The sequence below is a fragment of the Ambystoma mexicanum genome, chromosome 7q (assembly GCF_040938575.1).
Source record: "Ambystoma mexicanum isolate Mex_15411 chromosome 7q, UKY_AmexF1_1, whole genome shotgun sequence".
Lineage (NCBI taxonomy): Eukaryota > Metazoa > Chordata > Amphibia > Caudata > Ambystomatidae > Ambystoma > Ambystoma mexicanum.
In genome coordinates, this window is record NC_090941.1 from 1,061,939,310 (window position 1) to 1,061,956,837 (window position 17,528).

The 17,528-nt window shown below is 45.2% G+C and overlaps 1 protein-coding gene across 1 annotated transcript in view; it reads right to left on the reverse strand.

Annotated features, from left to right (window-relative positions):
* LOC138528162 (zinc finger protein ZFP2-like) overlaps positions 1-16,053 on the reverse strand; it is a 66,236-nt gene extending 50,183 nt beyond the window's left edge. Inside the window, exons 1-2 of the mRNA XM_069639615.1 lie at positions 15,984-16,053; positions 5,004-5,162 (exon numbers count right to left, since the gene is read on the reverse strand). Coding sequence (XP_069495716.1) covers positions 5,004-5,162; positions 15,984-16,053 — 229 coding nt within the window. The remainder of the gene's footprint in view (positions 1-5,003; positions 5,163-15,983) is intronic.
* Positions 16,054-17,528: the final 1,475 nt, after the last annotated feature.

A 17,528-nucleotide genomic window follows, 5' to 3' on the forward strand; every position in this document is an offset into this window, starting at 1 on the left:
AATTCATTGCAAGTTCCATCTTGCTGGGATCTATAACCCCAGAGGAGATGCACATGGTTGCAAAGGACACTTCAACGACATGAGATGGGGAAGAAATAAACAAGTTCCCTTTGAACGGGCCATACACACCTTACCGGCCCAGACTTGCTGGCATGCATGTTCCACTCTAATCTACACAACTACCAATTCAACACGCATGGCCTCTGGCCACATCCTGAGAAACTGATCAAAACCCATAAAGTATTTGTCAACTCTGCCCTTAGGTCTCCCTTCACCCCAGGTTTATTACTCGCTCACAAACAGATGGGCAGACTTCCTTGGACAATGAATAACATGCTCCCATGTACTTAAAAAGATTGCATCTCCTTTCCACAATAGTACCAGTTCGCAAAAACCTGAGGCTGCTCATAGTGGACCATCCGATATTATTGCAGTTGCCTGCTGTCCTTCCACAGCCTTCAACCTTGCTAAACCAGTTTTCCCAGTTCATCTCACCAACCCAGGTTGCAGGGCCAGTACTAACTATGAAAGGACTTGCAGCATACAGATTTGTATATTCACCATGTACCCAATTGACCCAAACATATGTCCTTAAAGACCCCCAGGTATGTGTATCTGTGTATACATGTTCAAGACGGTTATGGGTGAAAGGATCGAATACAAAGGATCGAAATGCAATACATTTGAGTCAAAAGGGCCGAAAAAAAAGACCACATTTTGTTTATTTTTTTTTAATATAATTTTTCGGGGGTAACACCCAAAACCCCCCGTTTTTAGGCCAAAAAACATTAATTTTACCTATACCAAAACCCCCCAAAAAATACATTAAAAAAAGGCATTCTGTCTTTTTTTTCGGTCCTTTTGACTCAAATGTATTGCATTCTATCCTTTTGTTTTCGAATGAATGACTGGACACCGTTCAAGACTACCACGTCCTCTGACAGTGTTTTTCTCATTGCAAATGTCCTTCCTCACATGCGCATATGGGGCTCCCTGTTGCCCAAATTGTAGCCGCTATGTGGCACCCCACACACCTATATTGTTTACATTTGCATCAGCAGTTTTGACAGTATCTTGCAAAGCACGTGCAAATCTAAAATGTATCACCTCAAACACAAAGTAACACTAAATTTAACACTTATCCCATTCCCATTAACTGCGCTAGATGCATGTTAAATTGCAACATCGCCTCAACACCGCTGCTTCCCCAGTCACCAATATGGCACGCGCAAAGTGAGACCTTCTTTTCATTGGGACCTTTATCGAGCACCCCCCACCACACTCCACTTTGGGAGTGTTTAAAAGAGTTAGCTTTGGTGGTCCCCTGCATGCTATTTCCATTTGTTGCAAGATTACCTCATATGATTTTTGCAAGAGCTGGCATGTTCGGAATTGGTCTATCGTTAACAGGGTTCTTAGAATCAGATCCAGGCCTTTTCAAGAGAGCTGTGATTGCTCTTTGAGAGCCAAAGGGAGGTTTCCTGCGGAAAATCATGAGTGGGTCAAGACTAAGATATCTTGAAGGAGAGTTGCATCAAGGAGGCAGGGCAAAAGGGCAATACTCGAGTGGCAAAGAGGCTGGTATGCCTTTGAGGTCTTAAGAACGGTTAAAATAGTGCAGTCAGATACAAAACTTCAACAACAAAATACAGAAACAGATTCAAGGATTAATGCCCAATCCAAGTTCATAAAAATGCACACTTGTGTTATGCTATAAAAAATAATTTCAAGAAAATTGCTTAAAGGAAACCCAAGACAAATCCCTTCATTATTTACTATTAAAGTCAGTGGATCACCAATTAACAGGCGCTCCTGTGGAGGCAAAATGTCAACCAATGAAAAGCACTAATAACATGAAAGAATTGCCTTACTACTCCACACTGACGCTAGGCAAACATATGTTGGATCTGTGAGCAAAATGGTTGGATACAAGGACCGTGTTTGCTCAGGTTGTAAACCTTCCCGTCAGAATAAATGGGGGAGCTGTGGTGGCAAAAACCTCAATAGTGGAAGGTTCCGATGGCCATGGTTGAAAATAGCTCCATGATATGCTCAGAGTGACCATGGTGAGAACGCCATAGGCGAAAAGAGAGTGTGTCTCCTGGGTTGAACATGGAAGACAAAATGCCCGATGGCGAGTTTGGCACTATTTTCTCCAGAAACACCACCAAACAGTGATACCATTAGACGATGCAGCAGTACTGTAACTATGCAGTTTTTAAAGGGCCCACAAGAGTCTGAGTCATGTGGATTCTTTAGTTATTCCCATGGTTCTGCATTGGGAAATACCCTATTGTCACCCAGACATGAATGCATGCAGTCCTTTTGGATCTGTTTTTGCTTTTGTGTGCTGATAATTACAGCGCACAAAAGCAGGCAAAAATGAAGAATTTCAAGAGGAAAACTCATAATTTGCCGGAGTAATACAACATGCAGTGTCCAAAAGAACAGCTGTTTTAATTTGACCGTCAAACTTGTAATCAGGCCTTAAAGTCTGAGCTTTAAGGACCTGCAGCATGTATAGGTGTGTATTGACCTTATAAATTCTCTGTTGTAATGGAGCCAGGCATCAGCCTCGAATGCTTGGTGTATCTGGAGCATTCTGCGTTGATAGTCTGTCAATGATGGTATCTCCAGCATTGAGGCAGCAGTATTTTACACCAGTTTCCAAAAAAGCGGTAGAGTTGATGAGTGTTAGGACAGTTTTTCTGAAGTCCAACTAAGCGCTTAGTAAAACCATACAACAGAGACATGTCAGAAACCTGAAGGTGTCTCACCGGCCAGTCCCCGGGGATCTGTCATCCAGGCGGCCAGGACATGGCCATTGCTTTTGGATCCACTTCCTGGGGGTGTACCAATGCGGGAGGATCACTGGGATGCGGGGTCCTCGGGGAGTGGAAGTGGGACACCGAAGGGAGAGATAAAGTGTCCCCTTCCTTGTAACACCTTTTCCCCATCTGAACATGTAGGATACCTAGGAACACATTCCTCCCTTTCCCGACACAAACACTTTTATTCAGACTGCTCACTGTGAGAGAAAACGGACTAACTCCTGAGCAATAAACCTGACATGTCCCAACACAAGGGTCAGGCATTTTCTGATAATTACACACACCTTACTTCCATCACACTTTCCCACACGGATAAAAAGCGGAGCATGAAAGCACACTCTGAGCAAGGCAAAACACATGAGGAAGCATCAGTTCCCAGGTGGCAGTTAAATACGAGGAGAAAGACGACAAGACCAGAAAGGGTTGCAAGGAGGGAATTGCCCATGGCCTTTTTAGAGGAAGACAACTGCTACTTTCATGAGCCCTCAAGAATAAGAAACATAAGACCGGGAATTAATGCTGAAGAAAGGTACATTGTGTGTCGAAGGTGCCCAGGGCTCTTCCACATCGATAGCCGAGGTGGGTAGGAGTGATTGCCGCTGTGGTACTGCCCTTGGCTCCTACAACAAAGCTGCTCCAGTAAAGTCAGCACAGCCGGTGAGTCAAGGAGACTGATAGCAGACTGGTCTGTGTTAGAACTATAGTTGCAAAGAGCAACATTGTATGAAGAAATCTGTAAAGAACAGAGTGTGAGACGTATGTGATGAGCGACGCAAATATAATTGCATATCTAATGAGTGACTGAACTTTTGAAACCTAGGTACATGTCATATACAGAGTGGTCCAGGCGTGCAAACATCCAAAAATACAGTATCCATTTGTATGGATGGTACAAAAGACCAAAAAAAGGCTTGTACCATTCGTACAAATGGATACAGTCTTTTTTGGCATTTCCATTGAGAATCCAAAAATACTGAACATGAGGAGCAGAGGTTGCAGTGTGTCCCCCGCATAGGGGAATAAAGTAAAAAAAAAAGAAAACAAAGGGCCCTACGGCGCTGATTCTCAAACATGTAAGTGAAAGGAACTGGTGTTGCAGGGAGTCGGCAGCACACAACTAGACAAAAACAAAAGGTGTGTAAGGGGGGGGAGGTGTTTGTGTGGTATGTTTGGGTAGGCATTTAATTTGGGTTGTTTGACCGTAATGGTCAAGTTAGATGCGCTCTTTTTGGCCGCAAACTTGCGGGCAAACAACCCAAATCCACCCAGCGCCACGTGGGTGCTCATTCGAAGGTCTCTGTTATGTATCCAACTGAGAGTGTAAAATTGTGAACTGTGAAATCGAAGTGGTCCTGCAATGGGTCAAGCCAAATCCTGGGCACATTTGAAAATCTTTCGATAGGTAGAGCAAACTGCAATTGGTCCAAACCTGGCTGAGGGCGACTAATTGTGAAAAGGGATCTGAGCCCGGCTGAGGGGGATCCAGGGTGAACCGTGAGTCACCTGAGAAAACATATACAAACTGTAATAGGTCTGAGCCCAGCTGACGAAGACTAATTGTAAAAGAGGATCTGCGCCCGGCTGAGCGTGATCCGGGGTGAACTGTGAGTCACCCGAGAAAAAATTGTGGCAGAAAAGGGGATCTGAGCCCGGCTGAGAGGAATCCAGGATGAAGAGGGAATCACCCTACTTGAATACTTGTCATCGCCACTTGCCCAGGATCACAGGAGCTGCACCATCAGGTGGAGGGAGCAAGGGGCACCATGGTACACGCACGTCCCTTTGGGACGTTTTTACAAAGGGGGCCCAGTTGGACTCATTCCTGGCCCCTTTGGCACCACGCTTGTGGAGAAACATAAGCAAGACTCTATTATTATGGGCAGGAGTGCTTTCAAGAACTTTCCACTTGTGCGCAATCAGTCCGGGTGTGGCTTTCTATCTTAAGCTGCACATGCAACTTCAAGGAGTTGCAGGGTGTGGCAAGCAGAACTTAACTAGTGGGCGTGGCCTTAAGAGCTCAGCTATAAAAGCCAGCCCAACCCCAAGGCGCACGCTTCACATTAATCTGCATTCGCATGCACTGTAACGCTCATCGCCGCAAGAGATAAGCAGCACTTACCTTGGGAATCCAGTCTCCTGTCCATACGCTTACCTCCTGGAATCAGCTTTCACCTGCATTCTTCACCGCTGAGCCTGGCGCCCATTCTTCATCCTCCAGCACGCATAACTTCAGCTCCAGGCACTGCAGCATGCCATCTTCTTCATCCTCTGACACGCGGGACTTTGGCTCTGGTCTTCGCAGCACATCTTCTTCTTCCACAAAGGCGGACCCTGTAAAAGGACAAAAGGCAAGGTTAGACATACGAACCTGCAGTTTAAGGTCGCGCTTGCAAAATTCTTTGCGCTTGTCCTTAAAAGCTCACTTACCTGCTGCCGGACCACTGCGGGATCCTGCGCTCCTTATCTAGACCCACCTCTGACTCTGTTGCTGTGCTGGACCGCAATCACACCTATTTGGGAGAAAGACATTATTACAGAGCTGATAACAGGCTGTGAAAAAGACAATACCAATACTTCAAGACAAAGAGAAAACAGAAAGACACTTACCAGAAAGGCGTGGAATAGTCGCCACTGGACTGGACCAGTGAAGGACCTTGGTCCTCATTCTACATGCGCCCCTGCCAGACGTAGCAGGACGGAGAGTTCACCATTAATAATCTACATATGAGCCTTAATGGGACGATGCATGCTCACCACGCTATGGGAGGAAGGGTTTGAGATGGAATTCACTCACAGGCCAGCAAACCTGCGTCCTCTCATATCCACGCAGGAGCAGTGTTCCAATTAATCGCAGCAGCCCACAGCCTATTTGCAGTGGGAGAAAGCAGATCGGGGGGCCCCACTTCCTGGGAGGGCTGCAACTGTGCCCAACGTCCCAGCAGAGACCAGGTGAGCGTAACAATTCTTGGAAAGAAACTTTTCGTTTGTTTGATACATCAGGCCCTCTGAATCAAGAGACTTTTGATCATTTAAGGGACCTGGGCATAGAAGCCCAGATGCTTGTAATGGAACTGTGTCCTCGTGCCTAAGAAGCCCAAGAGTGTGCTATGCTCAAGTGAACCGCCTTCTACCGTGCTGAAAACGTGGGGAAGGGAGGCCATCGGACTTAACATTCTGACTTATCATTTTGTGAACACTTCTTTCTTTTTCATGAACATTATCCCACACTATTTGTAATTAGCGGTAAGGATTGGCAATAGTTTTTTTTAGTATAGGCCCTTTTATGTTCACAAGACTCCATTAGAACTGCCTTCTTTATTATTTGATGGTTGTAGCTTGCTCCCATCTTAGATTTAGGTTTAGATAGGCGTTTATCGCACACATGTGAAAGTTCAATAAACCCCCTGGAACTGTGGTCACTTGTGTCTGTCTTACTTTGATACTTTGAAAATAATCATGACCCGAACAGTTTGAAATGGTGCGTTTTGGAAAAAGTCTATGGCACTGATGTTAACCACACAGCAGCCCGTTTGGCGCAAAGGGAGCAATGGTGGATGTACAACACCAATAGCTATGAGACAGGATTAAATCGCCAAGAAGAATGGCTCCATTGTATACCTTAACATGCATATAAACAAAGTTTTCTTATCCGGTTTTGCTCATGATTTTTTAATACATCCATACAAGCAAACCTTGCTGACATGCACTCGGTTGCCTTTGTCCCTGCAATTTAGATATTAAGTCCTTTCTTAGCATTGATGGGACACAGAACTGACGTACGTAGTCTCACTTTGATTACGGTCTTTTTCGGCGTGTATCTATGAACATAACCGCGGTTATAACACTTAATGGCATGCTTTTACGCCGGTCGTTTAAATATGGCCCTATATGTAATATTATTGGCTTATTCCAAGTATGCTACATTTGTTAGCACATACTCGTTGGTTCTTTCCTTTATGAAGCCGTACTTAGTCCTGTTTTAGTTTCAATGGGACAAAGGGCTCACATGTAGTCCTATTACTGTTTTTAGTCCCGCGAGTACTTATAAACACAGCCGCGGATGTTACACCGGACGGCGTGCATTCCAGTCGGCTGCTTTTCGAGACGAGAGAGAAGGCTCGTTCCGGGTGAGAACTTTGTTATTTCTTCATACACTCGTTGACTTTCCCTTTCGCGAGCCGAACTTAGTCCTCCTTGCAGTTTCGATGGGACATAGGGCATACATGCAGTTCTATTAACGTCCCTAGTTCCGCGTGTATTAATATACTTAGCCGCGGAGGCTATATCGGACGGCGCGAATCTACGCCGGCTGTTTTAAAATCAAGAGAGAAAGCTGCTCTAGGTTAGAACTTCGACATTACTATACTGGTTGGAAATGGGCGCATGAGAGGTCAGGAATTGTCGGTTGTAGTATGACAAATAAGGACAGGCTTGTGTAAGTGGCATTTGCCTGACTCAAGCAGCAGTCCATCTCCTCCGATGAATTTGAAATTAATCTTAACATTCTAATTCTATTATTCTAGTTTCTTAGAGGCTCGGAGGCTACTCATCTGTCAGAATCTACTTAATTCTGATGCAGCTTGTTTTTCATCCCAAAATGCTCTTGTAATCGATGCACTTAATGATTTGCAACTATTAAAATGCAAATTTGTTCTATACCTTTCCCTTAGGGTTCTTCACCCACGGTCCTGCATCTGTTGGTCTCTCCTTCCGGCTTGACCCTACACCGTCTAAGATCCACAGATTTGGAATATTTTCTACCTTTAGCTACAATTTAGTCCAATGCTGTTTTGATCCGAGTTTGAAACATTCAACATTTTAAGGTTGGTAATAGAATGGGCAATATAGCGATCTACTCCCTGTGGAGACAGGGGATACTGGGGTTTAGCATTTGAAGTTTGAGATAATCCTGTGATATCTCACTAAGCTTCATATTTTTGTCTTTTTAGATGTAAATTTACTTTCATCTTCAGTCCTATTCGGGTGGCAGATCGAAACTAATACAATTTTCGGCACCATATTTGGACCAACTTAGGTGAATATATATATATATATATCCCCAGGTTTCATTTCTATGGTTGGAGGCGTTGAATATTAGGAGGCTCACTCATTATATTCTGTATTTTAAACTTAAAGTTTCTTTGTTTTTTCTTTTTCGTCTGTTTTAATGTGTTTCATTAAGGGCTAACGTCTCGAACAGACCTTCAGATCTACAATCAAGCCCTCTTGAATTGTACAAAGTTTTACCTATGAGAACTACTGAGTGAAAGAAATTCAAGCATTAGTATGTTCCAGGTTTATATTTGCAATATTTAGTGCGCCCTGAAGAAGGCGACTACTGGCTCGTTTAATTGAGCCAGATAGGTTGATTTCGCCGAAACTGTTATGATATTTGAAGATCATGTATGCACAGTAGGCACCTAGCACTTTTTTGCATTTAGCACTTTATTCCATTGTTAACAATTTGGCACTTAGCACTTGGTTGCATTTGGCACTTTTTTCTATTGTCAACCATTCATTTGTTCTACAGCATCTCCACTATTCGAATGAAATTTGAAAATGAGACAGTGATGCTTTACCTTGAGTAATACGAGGTTATGAATTGTGGTAATCAAATTGCGATTGAATGTTTTAAGGCATTAGATTTGACAAGTATTTTACATTAAAATTAATTCATCTATTTTATTGTTGTTTTGATGTTTGTATATTATGCAATTTTATAATGGTAATAAACTAAAAAAGAAAATGTGAATTTATCATGATTGGGCTCCCTTCACTTCCTCGCCTCTATTTCCATTATTGGGTACTCAAATTAATATAGTACTCTTCCATGTGAACCTTTTTCCCCTTTGGGGTTTTTTTGTGTTACATTGTTGTTCCCCAGTTCCATGGTTTAGGGGTTACCCATCCGTTGTGATGTATTACTTTGATACCATGCCTTCCTTACAGACAGAACACAATTCCACTCTTAGTATAAGGCTGTACCACCTGGGTATATGGTAGCATAGACAGAGCAGCCAGGCACATTTTGGGAGGGAGAGAGGGCTGTAGAAAGGTACAAAGAACGTGTAGTATGGCAAGGGTTCAACAGAAAGAGTTACAACCAGAGGTATTATAAAAAATAAAGGTTTATTATAAATAAAACTCGGCCAAGTTAAGTCTTGGGGTAAGTATTTTGTTAAAGAGTCACAAACACATTGTAAAAACACAAAACCATGCTTGAAGGTACACAGACCAGAGCATAAACATTCTTCAGAATAACCTACAGTAATTGTAGGGAAGTCAGACCACATCATAGACATTTAGTATATGCCACACCATAGGTTACTTTCAGATTACCTTACAGTTATTCAGTGGCACTCAGTTAAGGAATCACTTAGTAAACCAACCCTGTTTCTAGGACAGCTTTCTGAATAGTTGAACACAGATTGAAAGAACATTATACACCTATATCTACATGCAGGATAACACACAGTTATACCAGGTAAGACCTTATGGTGTAATATACAATTACATTTGCTTATAAAATCAGTGGAACACAGGGTAAGCAATTTTTTATGCACCAATTTAGAATTGCACCAGGCAGACCAAGGTTAGCTTCACCTACAGGATACTTTTCAAGAATGGCACACAGCTATTCAAGGTAAGTAAAACCTAAGTATATAATATACTATTACAGTTGGTTTTCAGTTCAGTGGAACACAGACTAAAGTAAGCAATAACTCTCTAATGCTGTTTAGGGTGGCACAAGACATACAGAGGTAAATAAAACCTAGAATACACTTATTAAGACTTATTCTAAACAGGCTATACAGCAGGTCTGGGGAAGCAAGACCCAGTTGGTAAACATACATACGAATATTCTGAAAGAAATAATTAAGTGAAGCCAACAGCATTACTTTTGGGAAAGAGCCATAACCAATTCACAGGTGAGTAACATAACCTTACACATACTTTTCAGACAGGCAGCACGCATTCAAGGTAAGTAAGTACGTTTGCAACTGCTCACTCTCAGAGTGACAGTTACCAACCAACTCTTTGACAAGTAAGTAAACATTGCAAACACGTGTTCTCTTTTCTAGGCAGCAGGCACAACCCTTAGAAGTCCTTGCCTATTCTTGGAGCAGGAGAGTTCTCAGTTGCATAAGGGGGGTCACTAGGTCTCTAGTGTCCAATAGGCAGTTCAGGACAGGTACAGAAGTAGCAAAGGTCAGAGATCCTATGTGAGACTGTTCAAACAAGTAAGTATTTCATTTCAGAGAGGTTGAAAGGTTCCAGGGACTTCTGAGAAGACACCCTAGGAGGATTCCAGCTGTGGGCCAGAATGAACTGGATGAGAGGCCTCCCAATCACAAGAAACATCCCAAAGCTTTACAGAAATCACACAGGCTTAAGTTAAGTAAATACTCCAGCCAACACAGAACCTCAGCACACAAGAAGAGTTTTCAGTGGGGCGGGGGACTTCAGGATCTGCAGCCAAAAACAGGTCGATTAATTCCTTGTCATGATGACTACAGACAGGACACTGAAAGGGATTTAGCATCAGGGATAAATGGGGGAGGCTCCAGGCAAGAGTGTCTTTGTGGCTGGATGTGGCTCTGTGGTTTTGCCGCCCTTTTCAGGAGCCAGGAGAAGACTGAATATCGCTGGTCGGATTCCCATCTCTAATCTTGTCCAGAACTCTGGTGAGGGGACTTCAAGGTCTCAAATTGTGTCTCCCATGGTCCAGCAGGATGCCACCAAAGTTTCAGCTTGATTTGGAATTCGGAAGACCGTGCACCACCCGATAGCTTGAGGTCCCAGGGTATTGGTGTATTACTTGTCAGCAGCTTCCAGGTTCTGAGTTTTTATCAGGAAATACAGCACAACATTTGCAATATCTCCCTGCATGTTACAGAAAGGGGTGGTCTGGCAGTCCACTCAGGACAGCCATCTCTCCCAATGAGACTGGGCTCCTTTCAGGCAAGGTGAAAAACAAAGCACTGTGGAGTTTTGGACTCCTCCCTCGCTTCCTGCCTTCTCAGACACTCTGGAGCCTCGGCAGGGAATACAAAGGAATCCCGCCAAAGAGACAAAACTCCCACTGAGGTTGTTACCACCTAGAATTGCAGGGGAAGACCTCATAAACTAGAAACAACAACATTGTGGTCTACTGTGCATTACCAAGCCTGAATTAACAGCATGCAAGTAAACATGACTAAAAGTCATAAAGGTAAAACCACTGCCACCAGCCATTTATGCAAACTTGCAATTGTAACAAAAATGTTACAGGTAAGTAAGAAAGGGGATACATTGTATCCCCCTAGCACTCCACATAAGGGAGGGGGTGTGCTGGCTCACTATATAAAATGTAAAGAGGGATGAAAATTCCTCTTTACTACTTGGGAACTGTAGTTCACACAAGTAAATGAAAGAGAAATAGGGGCAACCCAGCATAAGCCCAAAGGTTGCAGGAAACTATAACTTCAACCATACACTATGGAGAGGCATACAAAGCTCACCCCATAAAAAGAGTAAAACACTATGAGAGCGGAAAAAGATTCCCCTTCACCTAGCGACAAGGTAAAAAAGTTACTGGTGCAAAGCAAAATGGTTTGGGGTTGACAGAAGTCAGGAAGATTTATCATACATATGAAAATCTTACCTAACAGTGAGGAAGGCTGGCTATGGCACATGTATTGCCAAGGCTGACATACAATCAGCATTTAGGTTACTTCCGGTTCACAGGAACTCTACCCCCTGGCACTGTATTCAATTTGACAAAACATTTATTTTGACAAATGCCTCCCCATGGGTTGCGCCATATCGTGTGCGTACTTTGGAAAAGTATGTTCATTCTCGCAGTGGGCTTTTCAAAAAATGATGCCCGAAGAATTAGTGGTCCACTATTTGGATGGCTTTTTATTCACAGGACCAGTGGGGTCTGACTTAGGCAGGAAGGCATTAGAGAGTTTTAAGAAACTCACGGCAGACTGGGGAATGCTTTAGCAACGGACAAGTCAGTTGATCCAGTGCAGGTAATTTCATTCCTAGGAACAGAGATTGACTTGGTAAGAGGTGAATGTCGCATACCAGAGAATAAAATAGGGGACTTATTAACCACAATAATCACATTAAAAAGGAGAGATAAACCAACAGTGAGGGAAATCTAATCCCTAGCAGGTAAACTCAATTTTGCAACCAGGATACTCACAAAAAGAAGGCTTAGGCGGAGAAAACGGCAAAACACTACAGTAAGGGCCTTCAAGAGTTTGGTAAAATTATGCAAGTAAGAAATATTAAGGACATTAATACAAAGCAAGTAAACACATTTTTGGAATGGGCTTTTGAACAGAACAAAAAGAAATCACGCTTGTCAGACATTTTTTATTTCACAAGTTAGGGGGGGCGGTGGGGTAGGGGGTGGGGTGTTAACCCGACCCATTGTGCATTAACAAAGTACACACTCAAGATGTGGGCTCAGAATATAGGGAACAAGAAAAGATACAAGGCGCCCTTTTAATTTTGGGAAGTTAGTGAGATTATTGGATGAGGTGTGCCGCAGCGTTTATGAGGTAACTCTGCTTAGGGCTGTATTCACCCTGAATGACTTTGGGGCATTTAGAGTAAGCAAAGTTACAGCTAAAAACACAGCAATCGTTGATGGTTTAGTAAAAGAGGGCGTTATAGTTAAATGTGAAAACATGTCTATTATATTAAGGAGATCCAAATCTAATCAACTAGGAAATGGTAGAGTAATAAACGTACACTGCATTGATTACCTCAGGCACTGCCCCATATGCATAACCAGGTTATTCCTACAGCTTCGCCCCCAATTCGGAAAACAACTACTGGTACACAAAGATGGCAGGTCCCTTAGTAAATTTCTATTTCAAGCAGTTTTCTTTTATTTTTTTTAAAGGTTACTTTTATTAAAGGGTTTTAATAAAGACATTACAGGAGCTCTGCCCACCATGTATAGGGTCATCGCACCTCATAAACATCCACACTATGAAAACAACATAACAATCAGAGGTGCTCCTGGATGTCCTCCATAACTATAGGACGATGCATGGGGGAATAACTCACCATTTTCCCTATCAACTGCCAAACCACCTGATCCGTATAACTTTCTTGAACTCCTTAACCCACCAAGTGGAGACTATACGAGGACTGCACGAGGACAACAAGAACAAACCTACTTCACAGTATAAAACACAAATATTTCTAGCTGGTATTCCTCTAATTAGTCAAGTCACTTGTCCGGAATACCTTCTGTTCCAACCTCGAGCCTTCTTCTGCAGGTCTTTCCGGCAAGCTACTCAGAAGCTCTTCAGCCTTCTCAGCATCCCAGAACAAGTATTCTTTCCCTTTCCATGTTATCCTGAGTTTTGCAGGGTGCAAAATGCCTGCCTTTGCTCCACAGTCAAGACATCGCTTCTTTAAAGCTTTCTAGAGTCTTTGTCCCTTTTCCATGTCTGGGGCCGATTCCGGGAATAGAGGAATCCTCTTCTCTTGATATTCCAGGCTCACCTTCTCTTTTCCGTGTCTGGGGCTGGGTCCGGGAATAGAGGAATCCTCTTCTCTTGATATTCCAGCCTCACCTTCTCTTTTCCGTTTCTGGGGCCGGGTCTGGGAATAGAGGAATCCTCTTCTCTTGATATTCCGGGCTCACCTTCTCTTTTCCGTGTCTGGGGCCGGGTCCGGGACTAGAGGAATCCTCTTCTCTTGATATTCCAGCCTCACCTTCTCTTTTCCGTGTCTGGCGCCGGGAATAGAGGAATCTTCTTCTCTTGATATTCCAGCCTCACCTTCTCTTTTCCGTGTCTGGGGCCGGGTCCGGGAATAGAGGAATCCTCTTCTCTTGATATTCCGGGCTCACCTTATCTTTCCGTGTCTGGGGCCGGGTCCAGGAATAGAGGAATCCTCTTCTCTTGATATTCCAGCCTTACCTTCTCTTTTCCCTGTCTGGGGCCGGGTCTGGGAATAGAGGAATCCTCTTCTCTTGATATTCCGGGCTGACCTTCTCTTTTCCATGTCTGGGGCCGGGTCCGGGAATAGAGGAATCCTCTTCTCTTGATATTCCAGCCTCACCTTCTCTTTTCCGTGTCTGGGGCCGGGTCCGGGAATAGAGGAATCCTCTTCTCTTGATATTCCGGGCTCACCTTCTCTTTTCCGTGTCTGGGGCCGGGTCCGGGATTAGAGGAATCCTCTTCTCTTGATATTCCAGCCTCTCCTTCTCTTTTCCGTGTCTGGGGCCGGGTCCGGGAATAGAGGAATGCTCTTCTCTTGATATTCCAACCTCATCTTCTCTTTTCCGTGTCTGGGGCCGGGTCCGGGAATAGAGGAATCCTCTTCTCTTGATATTCCAACCTCACCTTCTCTTTTCCGTGTCTGGCGCCGGGAATAGAGGAATCTTCTTCTCTTGATATTCCAGCCTCACCTTCTCTTTTCCGTGTCTGGGGCCGGGTCCGGGAATAGAGGAATCCTCCTCTCTTGATATTCCGGGCTCACCTTATCTTTCCGTGTCTGGGGCCGGGTCCAGGAATAGAGGAATCCTCTTCTCTTGATATTCCAGCCTTACCTTCTCTTTTCCCTGTCTGGGGCCGGGTCTGGGAATAGAGGAATCCTCTTCTCTTGATATTCCGGGCTCACCTTCTCTTTTCCGTGTCTGGGGCCGGGTCCGGGAATAGAGGAATCCTCTTCTCTTGATATTCCAGCCTCACCTTCTCTTTTCCGTGTCTGGGGCCGGGTCCGGGAATAGAGGAATCCTCTTCTCTTGATATTCCAGCCTCACCTTCTCTTTTCCGTGTCTGGGGCCGGGTCCGGGAATAGAGGAATCCTCTTCTCTTGATATTCCAGCCTCACCTTCTCTTTTCCGTGTCTGGGGCCGGGTCCGGGAATAGAGGAATCCTCTTCTCTTGATATTCCAACCTCATCTTCTCTTTTCCGTGTCTGGGGCCGGGTCCGGGAATAGAGGAATCCTCTTCTCTTGATATTCCAACCTCACCTTCTCTTTTCCGTGTCTGGGGCCGGGTTCGTGAATAGAGGAATCCTCTTCTCTTGATATTCCAGCCTCATCTTCTCTTTTCCATGTCTGGGGCCGGGTCCGGGAATAGATGAATCCTCTTCTCTTGATATTCCAGCCTCACCTTCTCTTTTCCGTGTCTGGGGCCGGGTCCGGGAATAGAGGAATCCTCTTCTCTTGATATGCCAGTCTCATCTTCTCTTTTCCGTGTCTGGGGCCGGGTCCGGGAATAGAGGAATCCTCTTCTCTTGATATTCCAGGCTCACCTTCTCTTTTCCGTGTCTGGGGCCGGGTCCGGGAATAGAGGAATCATCTTCTCTTGATGTTCCAGCCTCACCTTCTCTTTTCCGTGTCTGGGGCCGGGTCTGGGAATAGAGGAATCCTCTTCTCTTGATATTCCAGCCTCACCTTCTCTTTTCCGTGTCTGGGGCCGAGTCCAGGAATAGAGGAATCCTCTTCTCTTGATATTCCAGGCTCACCTTCTCTTTAGCAGCTTTTAAGACTCTGGAGGTCATTACGACCCAGGTGTTAAGGGTTAACGCCGTCGTTAACCCTTAACGCCTGATTCCAATTTTAACGGCTGCTTTTAGCAGGCGTTAAAATCCATGGCGCTAAACCGCCTTGGTGCTAATTACGGCACCGTAATTTACGGTGCCGTAATTAGCGCCTTCCCCACTCCCATTATGCTCTATGGGGCAAAAATGGGAATGGGGAAGGGTAAATGGGAAATGGGGATTTACCGCCCCACTCACCTTGGAATGGGGCGGTAAATCCGCCATCCACCACGATGTAAACATAGTTTATACCATGGTGGTAAAGTTGGTGTACTTACTGCCTGGGTCGTAATGACCTCCTCTGTCTTTGTCTCTGGCATCAGACAGTTTGACAATAAGCATTGACCACATTGCAGGATCCCTCTTTTTATCAATGTTGCGTTACTTGACTTTATAACATTTGTCAATTTATAGTGGGTCTTCTTCAGTGTCCAAGCCTAACAGCTCTGGAAACTAGGAGGAGACAAAGGCTATCAGGTTGTTGCCTTCTGCACCCAGCAGGAGGCCCAGCAAACTAATCTGCTTAGCACGCAGTGCATTTTCAAGTTCTTCCACTCTCCTTTCCTTGTTCGCCTGTATCACTGCCTCTACTTCCTTGCTCATCTTCTTCACCACAGGGACTGTCTGAATATTCTGCTGTTTTCTGCTCCAGAGTCGCCATTTTGGTTTCTAGCTGGGCCACCTTTTCATTCGGTGATCAAGCTTGCCTTCTAGGCGTGCCACTGTTTTGTCGATGCGCCAAAGAACTGACACGAGGCTCTCTTGGGATGGGGATGACGCCCGGGACGGATGCTTCGAGGGGCATGGCTTGCTTGTTGAGCCACACGTAGCGAAGAAATCCCCATCAGTCAGTTTCTCTTTTTTCTTATTTTTCTCAGAAGTCCTCCCAGGAGCACTTTTCTGTCCCAATGTGGGGTGCTGCCGCACGGTCGGCGAAAAAGTGGAAACTTGCCCTACTCTTCTCACTTTTCTTCATAGCTCAATCCCCATGTACATCGTGGTGGTATTTCCAAGACCAGACCAGGATCATAACCGTGGGTTCCCAAGCAAGAGCCGGGGGATGGGGGATCCTTTTTGTATCACTCCCTTTCCTTGACTTAGCACTTCTCTGAGAAGACCAAAAATGACATTTTAATTATTTATATCTGTTTCTCTAAACTCCCATAGCTGAGTGTGTTCCATTGTATAGATCAAGCCACACTTCTGTGTATATCAAAGCTCTTATTCCAACAAGTGGCCTGAGCCTAACGTGGCCGCTGTGTGGAGACACTCTATGCCACTTCTCTATTTTGATTACCTCGATGCCTTCCCTTAACAGCAATTGTCTTTTCACGCATGGCTTCTGTTCATGTATATGAGGAAACTTGGAAGTATGCCTGTTGGGCATGGGAAATGGACAGGGCCCCTTTAAGAGAAAGGAATGGACAGAGGGAACGGGGGGCGGGACAAAGGGGAGGGAGAAGCGGGAAAGCGGGGAAGTCGGCAGTCTGTATTAATAAAGCTAGAGAGTGAAGATGTGCCGAGTGTCGCAGCGTCTTTTGTAGGCCGGCGGCCCCATAACAACTGGCGACGGAGACGGCGGACCGCGCACACGTAGGAAAGGCCCAGACGGGGAGCACGCGAGGCAAGGAGGATCCAGCGTGCCCAAAGAAGATATCTGAAGCAGCACAAAGACCCGCCGCCGAGGACTGGACGCGAGGGACGGAGGATCCTACGCGCACGAAGATACGCACGCGAGCAAAGGTACGCACGCGAGCGAGGAGGAGCGGAAGCCCAGCGCAACGGGAGGACCCGACGCCGGAGGCGCATATACACGCGAGTAAACGGCCGGAGCCGAGGAGAAGGACGGAAAGGAAACGCACGCCGAGGAGAAGGACGGAAAGGAAACGCACGCCGAGGACAGCGGAACAGCGGCCGGAGCCGAGGAGAAGGACGGAAAGGAAACGCACGCCGAGGAGAAGGACGGAAAGGAAACGCACGCCGAGGACAGCGGAACAGCCCGAGAGATCGTTAGGTGCCAAGAGCACACGCGAGTACTGCACGAAACCCACAGGTCCAGGAAAAGGAGGTAGGCACGGCGAAGCAACGCAAGCCACTTGAAAGCGAGGAACTGTCGCAATAAATGTGCCACTTGAA